Below are 19,621 nucleotides of genomic sequence, written 5' to 3' on the forward strand. Positions count from 1 at the left end.
GTTATGTGTTGGTCTGGTGCTGCTGTGAATTGGTGGTATGTAGCGTTACAGGAATGTGTGTTTTGTGTTGTACATGCCATGGCCTGAGCTCAGTCTCACATCATCCCTGTTTATCTTAGCAAGAACCGTAATTTGACAAATAATCTTATTAGGTCCACTTATTAAAAATAAAAAGCTAGTAAGTTGACCTTTATTGATATTTTATCAAAACCCCTTTGCAGGTACAGGACAGACACCCATGCAGACAATACAAATGTATAAAATGTCGGCAACACTGTGAATCTCATTTTATTTTTTAAATTAAGATGCCAAACATTTCTGTGAAACCACACAGTGTGGACATTTTTGCTCATGCTAATGCCAGTAAATATTTCAGTGTCAGACTGAGGCCTTGGTTACATTCACAAACAATCTTTTAAATCAATGTCAAGGCAGAATGATAGTCCTTTTTCCCTGTGAATGGGGAGTTGAATAACTTTCTGCTCTGATATGCTCACCTTCTTAGCATTTACTGAGAGGATGCTACCATCTAGTGGCAGATAGAAGGACATGATTTTTAAATATTGGTCCCAAAAATGTGATAAACATCAAAAGCAGTGTAGCGACTAGCATGTACACTCTGTCCAAACCATGGAAAGCAGGAAATGCATAATAATTGCCCCTCTCCTCTCCTACCAGAATAGGTTTACATGGTTTCATTTTCAAAAAACACCATATTTGTGTTGTACTGCACATTGCTGCAGCTCCTCTTTTCACCCTGTGTGTTGAGCTCTCTGTTTTAGCTATAGAGTGAGACATCTCATTTCTGTACCATCTTTGTTGGGAGTCGCACAATACTGTCCTTTGTACCAAAAAATAAAGCAGGATTGGCAGACATCCGGTTGGTTCCCATAGCTGCACCAAGACCCTCCAGCCTTGAAGTCAGAGGACATTGCTTGGATGGCAGGATGGGCTATCAAGAATTACAACCCCACATTTGAACATCCAAACTGGAATGGCTTCATGAAATCCATACACCAAACTGAATGCAAGAATAAGTCCCTCATTGAGTTTCTTCCAATCACTGACCCAAACGAGTACAGCACTATCTACACTACTCTAATTGAGTGCATACACAGCAGTCACTCTCCTGCTGTCATCACGTTTGACATGCCAATATGGCTGAAAGCAATTCAGATAGTTCTCCAGTCTGACTTGCCCATCATCACAAGACTAGGAGGGTTTCATCTCCTGAAAAGATTCCTGGGCTCTATCGGGGTTATAGTGGCAGACTCAGTGATGCAAGAGCTGATATAACTAGTTTACCCAGGCAGCAACACTGCAGAACACATTCTCTCAGGAAGGGCTTATGCTAAGGCCATCTGGTTTCGCCTCCTTGCATCAGTGGCAATTACCAAGTTTGTGCTGAAAGATGTGTTCAGCGAGCAGGAGTATAAAAACATGGAGAACTTCATCAGGACTGCAAAAGAAATGAAAATACGTAATTTGACATTTCCCTAATTTGTAAGTCTCAAACTATCTCAGAGTATGCAGAATTATATTATATATATATATATTATATTATCTTATTATATAGTAATACAATTCAAACTGTCTATCTCTAACAGGTTCCATGGACACACCAAGGATAGTCACTGTGTTCAAGGAGAGGATGGAGGAGAGGTTGAAAACTTTGGCTAAGGGAGGAAGGACACCTGCACTCTGGGTCTGGTACTATGGCAGAATCGACCTCATCAAGGTATTTATCAGGAGTGAGCGTGTCCCAGACCACACAGGTCACCTCAGCTGCATAATTGGAATGCTGAACACCTTTGCAGCACTGGATGTCCTTGAGTATGGATTGAAACAAGGAGAACAAGGTTATGCACCAGTCCCTACAACAGATCCCATTGCACCGGACTACCTTCTGAAGTTTGTCAGCTGCAACTGTGCAGGGGACTGTGATCTGTGACACTCTACACTCTCAGGTGCTGCTGTAAAAAGCAAGGAGTCAAGTGTATTTCTGTTTGTGGGAACTGTCATGGTAACTCTTGCCAGAACATCAACCAGCCAGATGATAACAGGAGTGAGGGAGATGCAGGAAAGTTGGATGAGGATTGTTACATTTTAAACTGATTTAGGAAGTGTTTTGTAATTGTTCAATAAAATCACTTTTTATGGATTTTTGTATGGACTTGGAGTTATTTTTACTTAAAACTAATGGCTGGGATAGATTCAGCACCCCTAAAAACCTCTAGTTAGACATCTCAAAAGCTAATATTAGTTTTATAACACTAACACTATTTTTACCCAGGCCCTCTGGGCACCCCAACTTTGATTGGCTCTCCAGGTGTTTCCCGAGGATTTGGCTGTGGAGAAATTGGGAGATGTTACTAGACACCTATAGGAACACATGGTAAAAAAAAGCTATTGGTAAGAATTTTTTTTGCAGATTTGCAAAACAAATACCTAACTTTCCCTAACTAACAGTGACTATGGTTAAAATGTACTTGTAATTCAGGTGGTCCAAAAAACAAAACAAAAAACTATGGATTGGGCCCTCAATAAATCAACCTTTCAAAAAGAATAACCTTTTTGTTTTTACTGTGGTCATCTTAGGTATTGTGGTTACATGATGCATGAACATTTTTTTTAAGCTATTTTATGTTTAGTTTTTTTCTTTTGCTTTGTGATGTTTCAGTGTAGTAGCCTATATAATAATGGAACATGAGAGGAAAAAAACTCTTAATAGTAACACATAACTCAGTTTAAAGTCATTAGAAAGAAAGAAGCACACAAACAGTTTTCTTCACAATTTTGTCTGCACAGAAGGCATTGAGGAGCTGCACCACTGAGTCTCCTTACTTCTGTCTCTGTGGCAGTTTGTTGCCAAGGTAACTGTGAGAGACCAATGTCCCTTTCATTATGTGGCCTCTTATTACAAAGCATCATTTTGCAGGGCCATTATGAACATGCTCACACTTTGATAGAAGGCAAGCCCTGTATATTCCTGATGAGCTATATCATGTGGATGCTCATGATGATAATCTGGATGTTATTCTATAGGCTAACAATAAGGTCACTCCTTTGCAACATATGCTAATATCCTGCAGTAGAGAAGTCACTCATTGTGCTGACTGGCCACTTTATTCAAGGCACATGTACCCATGTCCTCCACATGCAGACAGCTGCCAATTGCTTCACGGTCAATGTCACGTAGCTACATGGCAACTTGATATATTTGCTGCTTCAATAAGAAAATCACTTCACAGTCATGTTTTTAACATTAGTAAGCTGCGGGAGGGAGATTGTGACACACGCAGAGTGAAGACAGTAGTTGGGATGAGCAGCTATTCAATGTGTGCTACATTTCACACTTTTAAAGCTGTTAAAACTGTTAAAAATCATTATCAGGGTCCGACACTAACTTACAAATAGCATCACACCCAGTGTTCAGACATATTCTTGAAACACTTTGATTTACACTCAGTTGTCTGTTTATTAGGAAACAGCTAAAGCTAATCTAATACTACAGCAGCCCAGTAATAAATGCTAACTTCCTGAAGGTTTGTTGAATTGTATTGAGTTGTACTAAAATGTGTTTTTAATATTTATATAGACTGCGTTAGTTAGGCCTATGTAAAAGCTGGCAACTGAGTGTAGCTTATGTAAAATTGCATTAACTGTGAAAAAAACCCTCCAAAGATGATACTCCCTTGGCGTACAGTTGGCACAGTGCTGTATTAATGCCCAATTTAAACACTCCTTCTAAGATTCATATGATGTTTCAATTGAACATAATAATCTTGAAGGCTGGATACACTGAGCAATGTTGAAAACTGTTGCCTTTTTTTTTTGGGGTTGCAAAGCGTGTCACGTTTTTTCCTCAAAACAAACTGAGCATCATTACTTTTACTGGCTTCACATTCATTGCAGCAGCAGCAGCAGCAGGGACAGTATATCGACTGTCAGCAGTGGATGAGTGAAGGCAGATGAAGTGTTGTGGTGGTCCAGCTCTCTCCACCTCCGCAGCAGCAGCAGCAGCAGCAGGATCTCAAGATGGTAACAGCGCACACTTCTTCACATTCGTCGGAATCTGCCGAGTGGATTATTTGTCTGGATAAGAGGTATTATCATGTCACTGCAACTCGTTTTAGGCCACTTTGCGAGCGACGATTGACGGAATATTAACGCCATTTGGATTTGCACTTGGGCGTTGTGTTTCCGTAACTGAATTAAAACATTGTCGGCTCTGTAGTTTTAATTTTCCGAAAGGAATTAAGACTTAATGCTCCAGATCTTGAATTAGGGTATCCTTGAAAGCGCCATGCATAGCATACGACTATACCTTCCAGCTGTTTCAGTTAGCCTACTCACTGTATTATTGTTAATGTCTAGGACAAATACTGGGATGGTTCATGCTGTTTGCACACTGTAGCCTACATGCACAATATGGATTAACGAGAACAAAGTTTCAAAAAGACATGTTAAAAAGGTCACTTGGCATCATGCTCTCTCTGTAATGAGCAGAAAAGAAGCCAAACTGATGCTCGATAATGCATATATAGAGCTACCAGATTATTTGGCACATTATGTATAATATTATACGATTCTACATCCCTGCAGATGTCTGTTTTTTAATATACCGCCAGATTACTGGAGAGACCAAAGTTATTGTCAATAAGCCATTAAAATATTTAACATGCTGAGTGGTAGCTCTAATCATAAAGCCTTCTACATTCTGCCCTAAATCACTGCAGAACACTTGGCCAGCAGGTGACACCACTGCATGAACACCTGCCAGAGGAGGTAAACTACCAAGCAGCTGCCATGGACTGCTTTAAAAAGTCATCTAATAACAACACCTTTTGAAATCTTCAAAAACGGAATGGTCTTTCAGATATTTATGAATCATCATCATTTTGCATCACAACAGGTGCAGTGTTGCATAAAATACATCTCTATAATCTACAGCAAAGAATTGCAGTGTGTGTGCATGTGTACATGATATGCACATTAATTGAATAATTCCACTTCCACTGTGAGGGATTTGTGATAGGACACTTAGAGTCAAAATAGTGGAAAGTGAACATTAGTGCTTTAGGAGTCACACAGGCAGGGATGTTGGACACAGCTGTAAACGGAGAAGAAAGAGGGTCCAAAGTGCATCAGCTCTAAACAGAAAAGTGACGCTGTGTGCCAGACGTGTTTACACAGTAATAACCTCTGGTTAGTCCCAGAAGCCACCTGTGTCGCTCAAATCAAACAGTTCTTGTATGACTCACCTTTTCCGAGAAAATACTTGTAGCATGTATGCTTCACTTTATTGGCCTGTTGCTAATGTTACAATGAAATGCAAGTCAGGTGACGAACATGTATGTTTCCATGTGTATTCTCACTGTGAAAACTCAACAGACTTTTCAGTATTTGATACAAAATATAAGTGAGCACAAAAAACACAGGTGTCACTTAAACTTTTTATTGTCACAGTTTAATACAGAGCTTTGAGGATCTCACTCTTTACACGTTTTCTCACACTCTGTAACTGGATTGTAAATTAGAAACAGTTGCTACATTAGGTTCGCCGTTTGTAGTCTTCATACTGCAACAAGCTGCCTCGTGATGAAAACATTCTGTCCTCACTTAGACTCAGAATCAGTACCTTTTCAAATAATTTTTTTTTTGATGACTTGGTTGGTTTCCAAATAGACACCTTGGCTTTGAAACTCAGGCTCCCACACATCTCTCTGATGCCTTGTTGTCCTCACTGTGTGTTTTATAAAGTACACAGTGCTGAAATAATGCAGGGTAGGCTTCCTCAGTAAATGATACTGGAGTGGACCAGTGGCTCTCAGGTGTGATTATACAGTCCAATCACGATTTGCATATATACTTTAATGGGACTACTGTGAGTTGAAAGGTTGCCAGGGAATACATGATGAGTCTTATAGTGAACATACTTTTATTGTACTGTGACATATATTTAGTACAATAAATCATTTTTAGAGCTACATTAAGTCAGAGAATTGTTGCAGTGGTGAAGCAAGCAATTGTTTCCATTTCTGAATTATTGATATGTTTCGTTTTTTTGGGATGGATATGGATTCAAAGGTGATGTAAGCTACAGTACAACCACCCACATGTTACATCAGAGGCTCCAGATTCAGTGGAACACATTTTGGGGCAGTGTAATACAGGCAAAAGAGGAGTGAGAGGGATAAAACACACACCGACACATCTGTGATGACGTGAACAGCATTTTCTGTCCCAGTTTAGGTCACTCACATTTTTAGAGACCAATGTGATAAACAACAATCTATAGAGTTGCTTTAAGCAATTCTATCCTTATGTAAACTATTTTTGCATGATACACCTGAAACAAATTACCAGTGAGCCACTTGGTGAGTAGGAGCCAAAACTGTGTCAATTTTCTTGATTAGAATACAGACTAAATGAGATAAGTTTCACAAACACTTTCAATTCACGGTGTTTTATTGTTAAGCAAAGGACTCCTAAACATCGAAACAAGGCTTTTATCTCATCTTAAGACCCTTCAGGATGACTTATTCTGATCTAGGATGGTATTTGACATGGTGTGTGTACACAATAGCACGATGAGGCATGTGAGTCTTTGACGATTAGACACATTTTGTCACATCATTATTTCACATTTGACAGCAACGAGATTGGCTCACAGAGGTTGTGACGAAATCTGATTGGTTGTTGTGAAAAGTGTGAGCGCCCTCAGTCAGCTGATTGAGTTGGAGCGGGAAAGGAAAGATACTCTTCCTGACTGAACTTTTTCTTAACATCATTAGACTGCCATGAATAGAAATGATAAAAACAATGTTGTTGCCATTCCACGTGTTTCTCGATCCACTGTGGTCTGCTTGTTTCACAGGGCACTGGCAATGTGCAACTGTAAGTTTAAGTTATGACATAAGAACTGTAACATGAAACCAGAGGACAATGTTTCTCAGGGATAAATTGGTGTCACCAATGGTGTTTTCAGAATCCAGGCCAAGATGCACTTATGCTGACTCAAGCGCTGCAGCCTACTTACAGTAGGTACCTTATGCACATTTATTTTCACAGTTACCTGTACATTGACCCTTTTCTTTTTATTTCTCCAGACCAGCAGAGCGCTCTGGAGAAGATGTTGACATAATCCTGGCACGTCTGAAAAATGTGAAGGCCTTCGAGAGATTCCACCCCAGTTTGCTGCAGCAGATTTGCACGTGTGGATTCTATGAATGCTTGGAGAAAGGCATCACCTGTAGGTCAAAATACAGGCTCTGAAAGAGTCATATTGTATATCTGGCACCATCATGTTTCTTGCTGATTCTTTCCTTTAAAGGGGTGATAGAATGCAAAACCGATTTTACCCTGTCATAGTTGAAAAACGGCAGTTTGGTGGGTAAATAGGACATACATAGAACCTCAAAATCCCATTGACACCTCTTTCCTCTGCAAATCTCACAATTTGAAACTGCTGCTGAAAACGGGAGAATCTCAACAAAGCTAAAAGTTGACGTCAACTTCTCAACTCCTCCTCATTTGGCTCTAGTCTTTGTCACGCCCCAACATTTACATAGGCTACACAACTGACCTGAGGTCGGCTAGTCTTCAGAATCTAGGTCACGCAGTTCTCTGAAATTGTATACATAGTTCATCTGCTATTTTACCACTAAATTCACTTCTGAGACTTTTTTATGCGAGAAATCAACTATGTAAAGCTCAAATATGGGCCGTTTCATGAAAATTGATGGCTAATTGCAAATTTGGTAGGACAGTATTTACATATTTGATTTCTCTTCACGAGCTCCACAATCTGCTGGGACAGGCGGCGGCTGCCGGCCGTGTTTGCTGCCTTCTCTGTCGGCCTCTCCCCCTTCACAGACCCGCTGAGCTGGAGCTCTGTTAGGATCTTACACACGAGCTGCGCTATGTAGGACTTTAGAAAGAGCAAAGTTTGGAAGTTTTTCAAGGATATTGAAAATGAACCACGGTCGTAAATGCAGTGTTCCAGACTGTACAACAGAATAGCCTACTGGCCCAGAGAAAAGTGTTTAGAACGAGTATATCGGACAATGGAGCGGGAGTTGCGGATCTAACGCAGTGCTGCAGAGGCACTGGCAGAGGACATTGCAGGGGTTCACTCTCCGCTCCCTGCGCTTACTAGCTATTAGGTGAGTTGTGATTCTTTGGTGGAGGTTTTTTATGTCCCAAGGGTAACGTTACAACTACACTAGTTATAATGAAAGTGTCGAAACATTTTGTCTCGGCTACAGCCTGCAGGCTGTATCAAAATATACATCAATATTTGTACAATATGCGCCCAGGCATTTCTGGGGAAGTAACTGAGTGTATGTGTGTGTGTGTGTGTGTGTGTGTGTGTGTGTGTGTGTGTGTGTGTAATGTGAGAATCCAATGTATGTTGTGTGTGTAATGTGAGAATCCAATGTATGTGTGTGGGTAGCTCAACCAATCAGCGCGCAGCTCATCTAAATATTCATGAGCATACCATATTTGGAAGAAAAGCTCTTGTTCAAAATAGGGCCATATTCACAGGGTAGTTAATGGCCCACAGAAAATCACTTGGGCCATTTTCAGCCCAACCAATGTTACATACCCTATTAGGAGACCTTAAGGAACAGTGTGAAATACCCTATATAATCATTCTATCACCCCTTTAACTGTGCTGTGTTTTTTAGTGTATCGCCAAGGAGACATTGGCACCAGCTGGTATGCCGTCCTCTCTGGTTCACTGGATGTCAAAGTTTCAGAGACAGCAAGTTATCAGGTACGACTGATTAAATTAATGGTCATTTGATGTGCTAATTTACTAAATGTGGGCCTAAATCTGCATCATCTTCTAAATTTGACAATCTATATGTTAATATTTGAATGATTTTGTCAGTTAAGGTGCACTCGAAATTCATCACGAATGCCAAAGAATCCACATCCAACCTCCAGCTTATTTGGTGTGTGGGCTGTAAAGAGCATTTTGCTTATTACATTAGGGGACATTACTGGTTAGTTTTTAATACTGCAGCTTCATGCACCTCCTCAGACAATTTGTCTCGGTACTGATTAGAGTATTTTCTTTGCAGATTGAAGTGTATCCATCTACAGTATCTAACACAAGTGTTCAGGTGATTGCCTGTAGCCTTTAAAAGTGATCTGATCAGTGCTCCTCAAGTGCATCACACAAACGCCTTTTTCCCCCCAGCAGAATAAGGACCATACATTAGCATTTTACAGGTTCCTTGTCTAGCTGAATTTTTTTAATCTTTATGGAGGAATGATCCATGTGGAGCAACATCTCTGTTTCTGTTATAGCATGCTGTTACTATATGCACGCTGGGCACTGGCACGGCATTTGGGGAGTCAATCCTGGATAACACCCCCCGGCATGCCACCATTGTCACGCGGGAATTCTGTGAGCTCCTACGCATTGAGCAGAGGGAGTTCAGGTCTCTGTGGGAGGTGAGTACCTCTGTCTGCTCCATCTGTACTTGTATCATCCTACAGACATTCTCTGGCTCCATTGCAGTTTGTGACACATACACAGAATAACTCAAAGTAAGTGCTTGTATCAAGTGATCTGAAAGGGCTGCTAGCAAAATATGTCTAAACATGTTTTTGTCATTTTCTCTAGTTTGACTTTATTATATTTTAGTCACAGGACTAAGATTAGAGACATTACATAAAGTACACACATTTCTTAAAACAAAAATGCAGAGGATGCATTTAACTACATTTTCAGATCTCAGAATCTCTGACACCCCTCTTTTTTAGCAATTCAAATAATGAGGAGGTGAAAACAAAATTCAGCCTGATTATGAGGCTGTAATGAAACAGGAATCCTATTTGTAGAATCACCCACAGTAACAGGTGAAATAAGGCTATTTAAAGTAAAAATGTGATTATTTTTTCATTGTTTAAGTCATTGATTGCACACATAAAGCCGCTCCTTAACAGCTGAGTTGGATGCCTAAAGGCAGCATGCATCTCTGACCATTCATCCTTTAATTTCTGACCTACTGCGGGGGCTGCTGTGAGCCAGGGAACAGCCACCTGTTTTAGTTTGTTCTTGTTGGAATTGAAATGTTGAATGTGATAACTGTGACAAATTGAGCTAAGCACAAGCCAAAGCGTAGGTGGCTTAAAGGCACAATGTCTTGTGAATTAGTGGTTTGATTGTGAATATATTGTTTCCCCCCCTGCAGGAATAAAGTGAGCTGCCCACTTATTATACTGTAACCTTCTGCTCCCAAGTTTGTGTGTAAGCATTCCACAAAATAAGGGTTTTATCAGGGTGTAAAAGGTTTACGCTGTTTGACCACTAGATGGAAGTGCAGTGTTGAGGAGAAACACATTCTTTCTGGTTCTGTGTGTTAACTGGTGTCTTTATTGCATGTTTTAATTTAATCACTCAGCACAATTATAACACAGACCAACTATTCAGATAACATAACATGATACAATAGAAGTATATCTCACTGTGTCAGGACAAACATGAAATTCAACATACTGTAAATATTTGTAAGATTGATAGTGACTGTCACAATCCGTCTTACAAATATTTACTCTTTAGTATTGTTTATGGTTGGTCACCATGTAACACTCATCCCTCCATCTCCTGCATGTTAGCTGTTAGTTGTCATGCTGTGTAGAGGTCCCTCTCCTCTCTCAGCTCCCCCTCTGCTGGAGCCACTGCAATGGGCTGGTTTACAGAGAGAGGCAGCCCATTTCCTCTGGGACCGAAGGGCGTAAGGGGCTGTTAGATTATGGGCTGTGTGTCTGTGTCAGTGTAGTGTCCAGCAGAAGTGTGACCGGATACTTAACACTGTTTGGATGTGTGCTGAGGATCACGTGGAAGTACTACTACGCTACACATTTCACTTCTGCCCTCAGGCGACCTCTTCAGCAAGGTGTGTTTCAGATGAGATGCTATGGCTTTTTCTACGCCCACATTGTCGTATCTTGTCCTTAGATCTCTCTGGTCTAGGTTGTTTTGTGATGTGATGACACACTGTGAAGTTACTGTGTTAAGCTGTAGTTTAAGCACAGAATGTTTAACAGATATAATGGGACTATTTCTTTTGGGAAAATATCTGGTGTGGTTGTAGTTTTATTAACCTAGGTATGAAGAAGCAAAATCCCTTTTTGTATCACACATTGCCCCTAATGCAGCTGCAGTTTTGTGTTTATCTGTGTTTTTTGCCCACAACGGCGCCTTCCAGGCAGCGCTGCCTGGAAGGCGCCGTTGGGAGGCACTGGTTATGGTTAGGGTTAAGGTTAAGGTTAAGGTTAGGGTTAGGTACCTTGAAGGCAGCGGTCACAGCGCTTCCTGGAAGGAGCAGTTGGGGGCAAAAAACACCATCAAGCCAGTTTTGTAGTTTGTAGTTTAGTTTGATAGTATGTTGGTTTAATGCAGCATATTTTTTAATTAAACAATTAGGTTGGCAGTATTAGGTAAATCATTTCTGGTCTTGTGTCATCTTTTCCAGCTCACTTGCTTAAGGGAGTAAATCAATCTATGTTGGAGAATCAATTGTATCTGGCAGTGTTATCACCCAATGTATTATGTTAAAGTCCCCCTCCACTCAAAAATGTGTTTGATTATTGTTACTTCGCTGTGCAAAATAATGTATGTGCAGAGTTTGACACAAAGTTTTCACATAAATTTGCAGGAGGTGGAAAGTTTCTCTGTGCTCACCTTAATTTTGAGTTAAAGACATGTACAAATGAGCAGGTTTTTGTGAGATCACAACTAGTTTGTGAGCTAATCATGGTCATCAATTATGATATGCATCTTATAGAAGTATCACATGGAAACCAGAAACCTCCAGTGCACATACACTGAAAACGGACCTTTCAGCTAAGTAGCAGACATCCTTTGTCCAGCAGTTAAACATGTAAACAATTTACATACTTATATACTTTTCAATAAGGGAGAAGGAGTAGATGTCATTTAAATATATTTTTAACAAGGTAATTTAACTTTGAGGTGGAAAAAAAAGCTGTAACTGTAGGGCTATCAAGTCAACATTTACATTATCAGCTTGTTGACAGATAATCATTACATGTGTTGTTAGTACAACATTTTCACAAAATTATTCTGCCTAGCACTGTGCTTATTTATTCTCTCAGTATTGCCGCAATGCAGACATTCTTATGTAGTATCTTGTTACTGGTGGCATCAGACTTCAGACTTTATCTGCCAGTTCTGATGCATTGTGGCGACAAACTGCCTCCCTGGGTGCCCCGGCTGTTCAAATAAATGAAGTGTATCTGTTCACACAGGCTTTATTAAGGCTTCAATACATTTAGTTGAGCATTTAAAAACCTTAAGCTGCATGAGATCAGTGGTCTTATTGCTTACAGCCCTGAAAACCAGGGTGAACAGAGAAGTACTCCATTGATTGATGCCAGCTGATGTGGGGAAATAGCAAAGGAGTGATGTTAAGGGAAAGGTACCACCTACCCTGCTTTAAGCTGAGAAGGAAGCCCTGAAACAAAGTAACACACCTCCTCCTCTTCCTCCCACACATATCTGTCCTCCTGTGGCCGAGCACTCTTACAAAACTGTGCCAGAGTGAGCAAAGCATTGCCCTATAATGAACCAATATATAATATTATATATTCATGATAGTCCATGTCAATTATTCAGTGTATATCTCCAGTTTTCTCTTAATATCTTTATGGAATTGTTCATTAAATTTGAGGATATGTATTTGGGTTTGTTTTAATGGTTCTTGCATGTGACTATAGTGTATGACAAGTACACGTGGCAAAGTCACTTCATGTATTAGTGTCTATGGGTACTCATGCATGCAACTTGAACATTTATTTTCTTATGCTGCTGACTGCTACAACCACTGGGAGCGAGCAGCCGCGTGCTGTTTGTTTAACAGAGCAGACATGAGCCGAGCTCAGCACACACGGCTCCGCTGACCGAAGCTTAGATGGCCTGATCATCAATTTTCTCTTTGTATCCTGCTTCCGATGGGCACTGTGATTGAAACAACACAATTGTGATTTTTGTTCAAAGGGTCATAAGACAGCTGTCATACAGTCATTTCAGCCTGCATGTGGCCTGAATAGACCTGCTTTCATTATCTAGAAGCATTCATATTTTGGATCAGATGTGAAAAATTACACATGTTAGAAAGGTATATATACATACTGTACCTATACATAGATACATGTATGTATGCATGTATTTTTGCTTGCATGTTTGGGCTGGAGGCGTATCTGTTGGGTGCTGAGCATAGAGAGTGGGTGGGTGGGTGGGATTGGTGTGTCATCAGTACATAGAAGAAGCCTGGTGGGCAGCGAGTGGAGAAGGCTGATGAACAGGAAGTGGCAGGGACGCAGCGTGCCCTCTGGTGTCTGAGGATTGGATGGAGGGGGGTTGGAAAAAGGAGGCCACATGGATCCTCTTGTGGTTCAGCATCCAAGTAGAATGCCACATCCAGGGCTGGAGTCCCTCCAAGTGCACAGCGGATATGTGCATGGAAAGATGAAGAAGATTATATCAAAACATTTCTGTTTTATTCCCTTATCTCTGCTCACAGAGTTGTTACATAATTAAAAGCCCCAAATCTGAACTCCAACCTGGAAAATAAAACATGTGCAACTGTAACTGGCCATGCAGATTTTTATTATCAGCTCAATTTCTGTAATGCAGAATACTGTGTCCGCTGTAGAAAGAACAATGTTAAACTAAAATCATTCAGCTGGCACACAAACTAGATTTCTCTCAGCTTTCATCTTCCATATCATTGCCTTGTATATGCATTTGCACATCAAGTTAAACCACAGCATGGAGGAGCTGACTAAACTGAATTCCAACCAAATCAAACAGTAAATCAAATTCAAATGTCAAATCAAATTTGTTACTGGCATGGGAAGTAAATAAGGAAAATATTTTCTGCCTCAGTCCATTATATTGACGTTCAAAATACATTTTGTAAAATTGCCTTGTCTTAAATTTGTGCCTGTTTAATACAAGCCTTTTTTTTCCATCAAATTCAGGATGACCATTGTCAGATCTAAAATAAGATATTATTTCCAATCACATGCGTCTTTACTGTCAGTTGGGGGTGTACAGTGACATATTTGACATGGTGATTCAGTGACACACACCTACACCTGCTCAGCCCCACCTCTCTGTTTATATTAGTTACAGTACATTCATTCCCCTTCTTTATCTTTTGACTCAAAATCAGTGAGATGGCAATTTAATCATATTTCACATTTTCTGCATGTGATAAATGGAGATATACTGTAGATGAAGAAAGTTAAATAAAAGTGAACACCAAATGCCATGTACAAAGTTATTTTGTTATTCTCCTTGAGGCATCAAACATGATTACGTGTCATCTATGCAAAGAAAGGTGTAAAACTCATTAAAATGTGCAAATTTTGGTCAAATATACTTAATAAGCATTTCATGAGCCTTCACCAACTATTTTCTATTATTAAATTCACTGTTACAACCTTTATCAGCACTGTCATTCACAAACACGCAGCAATGACATGAGCTGATGAAGCTGCTTGTGCGATTTATTTGTGAGTGTAATTTGTAATAATTTGTATTCCTTCATCCTTAAAATCAGACAAATAATATATCACATTGAAAACTTAATCTTGGGTATGCATACATATTATAAGGTGTTATAATATGTGTGATTTATTTCTTGCTGGAAAACACTCAGGGAGTTCAATGCAGCTGTCTTGGGACTTTGATAAGTAACAAGGTCAGAGATAAGACGCCATCTGGCATATGTCCTTAGAGGAAGGAGCTCAGTGATAGGAAAAGGATACTGGATGGGACTGTCTGTACATCTTAGAGTTGGACTGGATGCACACAAAGAAAATTACACAAGTTAAACTGAATTCTACCAGTATGTCCAAGGAGTAAAAATGTCTTCCTGAGGGGTTATAAGTTGATGAAAACAGCAGAGACATTTTTGCAATAATTGTTTTGATATTTCAGATTTTAACTCTTACAACTTGTGAAGGTGGTCAAGCTGAAAATGAGCAACAACTCTGATCATAAATGAGAGAGAGAGAGAGAGAGAGAGAGAAAGAGAAAGAGAGAGAGAGAGAGAGAGAGAGAGAGAGAGAGAGAGAGAGAGAGATCCCCTGCGTGCTCAGTGCTCAGTGGCTGGAGTTGAGTTATCACCTAGCAACTGCAGCTCAGAAGAAGTCAGCAGCTGACTGGCACTCTGCTGGGCTGACACAGTCTGCTGCTGTGGTGACGGAGCTGCTGGATCATGCTGGACCACGCTCCATCTGACCCATGACTCTTAAAAACTGGACTTATATGCTTGGGGTGTTTCTTTACGCCTGGATTAAGAGGGTGTGGAGGACCTTCCAGTCATTAACAACTATAATAGGCTGCATGGGACGCTAGTAGCATTCTTTCGGTAATCTATGCCAAACTTTTTAACAATTCAATGCATTTGCTGCATGAGAAACACTATATAATATATGGGGAAAGTGAAACAATGCTGGATAGAAATGTGTACAGAATTGTTCTTGCTGGTGTTGCACACTATCTGGAAATTCAGAATTTGCAATCCAAATGTCAAATTAAAATTCAGAATTTACCTTCCTACTAAAAACATGACATTTTTGAATTTGTATTGTAACTGTTTCTGTTTGGGAGGGAATCTAACAGAGCAGAAGAGAAGTGAAACTCTTAGGAGGGGCTTTCCCCCCAATTGTTTCCCCCAAGTGGCTTGAAGTGTGCCTGTGAGAGTTCAGAATAATCAGTGACTGCTTTGAGAACAGTTTACCTATGTAGGTTATGTAATCTGGGGTGAATTATTCAAAATACAGCAGTGCATTCATGCACATTGATGCTCACAATGCAATCACGTGCTCAAGCGTGAAAGGCAGTAGAGGAGCTTGAACTGCACTGAGATGATTTCAGTATCTTCATTGATATGTTGTTATGACATATCTAAACTCTAGATGAGACTCTTTAAACCATAGCTATTCCATCAGATAGAGATATGGACTCACTCCACTGTGACAATCTTTACACTGTTTTTATACAGATTATATACAGATTTAGATGTATAAGGGAAAAATGAACCATTAGTAGAAGTCAGGGTTAAGGGATATGTAAGAGCTCTCCTGCTGCTGTGAACAGTGAAGTCAGTGTATGAGAGCAGATGAGCAAAAACAGTTGACCAAGCTTCACTGGAGGAATACAGAATGGCACATCTGTTATTGCAGTCATTTGTAAACCTCCTTTTCATGTAAGGATGAAAGCTGTGTAGTGATGAATGCAGGATCATGTGCTTAAATGACTCTGAAATGTCTTTACGCTGCATTTACCTGAATATTAGTCAAGTACATCAAATATTACTTATTTAAACAGTGTGAAAAAGTTTATAAAATAGCATTTTCTCAGATTTTAAATGAATATCATACCAGAATTGCCACTTTGCACTTGTATGCCTCTGCCAACCAGTATAGTTGCAGTTTACATCCATGTCTGTCCAGACTCATATAATATAAAGTTAAGTGTATTTTTTGGTGAAACATGGACGCTTCAACCTGACAGCACAGAAGATCTTTACAATCACCAAAGTTTTAAAGTGGGCACCCAAAATTAGTGTCACCAATTCAGTATCCGACCGAATGTCTCCTCTTCTCTTATAGCATTGAATAATAGCCAGAAAAGTGTGTTTGCAGAACATTATGATGATGACACACTTTGACCTTTTTTGTATAAAATGTCATCATTTTATTTATTTTATCATTTTGTCATAATAAGGTGTAGGAATTCTTAAATTATGGCCAAAATTGCGTTTTGTGAGTTCACATAGTGACCTTGACCTTTGACCGTTGACCTCCAAACTCTTATCAGTTCAAGTGGACGTGTGTACCAAATTTAAAGAGCTTCCCTCAAGGCTTTCCTGAGATATCGCTGTCACAAGGACAAGCATACAGTACATACCTACTTTTATAAACATAATGCATTTGTAAAAGCTGGGCCCTAAAACATTAAGAAAGAGCACTTGTGCACTTGCTAATTGTTGATCACATTTAACATAATTCTTTAGTTATTGTGTATCTGATCGTTTTAAGATATTTTTTATGTCCAAATGTTCTTGTATCACTGTCTGTCAGTCATATTCTTTGAGCTACGTGAGTCACTAAATATATAAAAGATGATTGGCTTTCTAACTTGGGAGATCTACTACAAATGAGGAAAATATAAATTCATGTTTCTGCTGTATGTTAGTGATGGATTTCATTTCAAAAGGGCCTTTTAGGCTGCCTTTGTGGAAGTCATGGATGTGATGGGATTTAGACTCCTTATTGTGGAAGTGTTTGTGAGTAAACCCGCTTGAAGGAACAGATCATAATCTTCTCTAACGTAATGGAATCAGTTTCTAGAAATAACAAAATATTTCGTAAGAGATGCTGTAAGCTGTCTGACTACACCATTTTATCTGGATGTCAGATCGTGACAGATTTTTTGACCCAGTCCAATACGCCTAAAGGTGTATCCATGCTGCAGTGAGAAACATTTGTACCGCTTAAACAAAAGTGGACGTTCTGTTTGGAGGTGTCTGAGTCCCAGTGGCGTTTGTTTGTCCCTTATGACTATTGACTGTCCATTTTTCAGTACATGCTGATGTGAAGCAACAACTTAGTGAGCCAATAAAGCATTTAGCTACAGGTCTGCCTTTCCTGTACTACTGGAGGAGGCAATAGCTGAGAAGGACATCTCTGTCAGTATTATGGTTATACGTTATAAGGAGAAGTTAAATGACTTATAGGATAAATCGATCATCAAAATTGCTGAAAATTCTATTGATCGATTAATAGATTAAACGACTAATGGTTTCAGCTCAGATAAAATACGCTAATAAAATGAAAAATAAAATCACACTTGAAAAGTCAGTGACTCAATGACAAGCTGAGGGTTGTAAAAGAAACAAATGCAAAGTGTGTCATTAGAGTCAGAGACATCATTACTAACAAAATAGAAATGGAGTGCTTTTTTGCACACCTGACAATGGTCTTAAATCCTCCTCTAAAACAACACCCACCCTGCATATTGTATTTAACCCCTCAGGGAGCATGGCTTTATTGACTCAAAGGGGTTGAGTTCATTTGTTCATGTGCTGCTCAGTTTAAGTGCTCCTCCCTAATCCTAAATCCTTTAATTGTCAACAAAGATACACAGATAGGCTTGTTGAAGTGACTCTGGAGGCTTCAGTTCTGTTGATCAACTTTTAATATATATATATATATATATATATATATATATATATATATATATATATATATATATATATATATATATATTATGTGTGTGTGTGTGTGTGTTTGCATGTGTACAAACACTGCTTCACAAAAGACACATTTTAATAATCTGAGTGTGGCGTTAGTGCGACATTAATCAATATCTGTTATTGGGTTAATGAGCAGCAAGTCAATCTTCATCTTGGAGTAGATATGTGTTTTAAAAACTGAGGTCACTGAGATGTTTCTAAACTGCTTCTTAATTGAGGTAAAAAGCTGTATGCCCCTAAAGGGTTGCTAAAGTGATAAACTGACCTAAGGGGATAGAATTGAATTTAAAACATGACCTCTGAGAGTAGATTACACATCCAGGAACAAATGGCTCTATAGTTCTAGCTTTTGTTCAATCTTCTCTGACCAGATGATGGGAAGGTAGAGAGAACTGATCGGTCACTAAGTGGTCCTCAATCAGCTTTTTATCGACTCAGAACGTAGTTGCTTCGGCACATAATCAGTTTTTGTTTGTCTTTTACCATAAATTAATCTTGAACCATGAATCTACTTGACAAATTGTTTATAAATCAGATAGAAAATACAATTTTAAAAATCAGCTCCTATTAGAGTAGATGCTAAAAGTGGTGGGGATACTTTTTTTTATAGATGCAGAGTTAAGTACTTTCTATAAGAGAAAAAGCATTCAAAGCAGAATAGAAATCCCTATTAGATGATAATAACTAAATGGTCAACCTCAGTTTGCAACAGTGGCGATTTTAGACCCTTTTTAGAGGTGTTTACACCTCATTATCATTTAATTTGATTCTGGTAGTCCATAAAGGGACTTTCGTAGTTTTTTCATATGTTCAATATTTAGCATTCATCCTCTGTTATAATAATAAATATGTATATTCATTGTTCCAGTTAAATTACTGATTAAGCAGGGGGTGGGGTTAACACTTTTGCAAGGCACTGTATCTGTGTCACATTCTCATTAGGGGCTGAGCCCCCCTAAAGGTCTGAACCCCAAATTGCCCCTGGTTTGCGAAAATTCAAATATTTTCCATATATTTTGTTAGCTAATGAATGCTAATCCAGCTTTTGGAAATGTTGCCAAGGGACCTTCAATGTTAGTGTATAAGGCCATATATTTTGTACGTCTCTTTGGCTACGGTTGAACTGACCTCTGTACACTAACGAACAAAAACATGACATTTACACAAATGTAAATGATCTGAGTATGTCTTCACTGATGGTGATCCTGCCCTGTAGAGCTGTGTGTGAGCGGTTTAATGAAAAAGGCAAGATCTCTGACTAAAGTCTCAGTATTTATCCAGAGTATAAACTGTGAAAGTCAGCTGTT

At 39.3% G+C, this 19,621-nt stretch overlaps 1 protein-coding gene across 3 annotated transcripts in view; it reads left to right on the forward strand.

Moving 5' to 3' along the window:
* The first annotated feature begins 3,947 nt into the window (after positions 1-3,947).
* The window catches only part of rapgef4a (Rap guanine nucleotide exchange factor 4a), a 32,857-nt gene continuing 17,183 nt past the window's right edge, over positions 3,948-19,621 (forward strand). The window contains exons 1-4 of one of the 3 annotated variants that reach the window (XM_039818974.1): positions 3,948-4,106; positions 7,113-7,255; positions 8,694-8,782; positions 9,322-9,468. In XM_039818974.1, the coding sequence (XP_039674908.1) occupies positions 4,039-4,106; positions 7,113-7,255; positions 8,694-8,782; positions 9,322-9,468 (447 nt within the window). In that variant the 5' untranslated portion in view covers positions 3,948-4,038. Of the gene's footprint in view, positions 4,107-7,112; positions 7,256-8,693; positions 8,783-9,321; positions 9,469-10,703; positions 10,917-15,166; positions 15,423-19,621 lie in introns of those variants that run through there. The other 2 variants (XM_039818976.1, XM_039818975.1) reach the window with 2 other exon arrangements.

Source organism: Perca fluviatilis, chromosome 12 (genome assembly GCF_010015445.1).
Source record: "Perca fluviatilis chromosome 12, GENO_Pfluv_1.0, whole genome shotgun sequence".
NCBI classification, from domain to species: domain Eukaryota; kingdom Metazoa; phylum Chordata; class Actinopteri; order Perciformes; family Percidae; genus Perca; species Perca fluviatilis.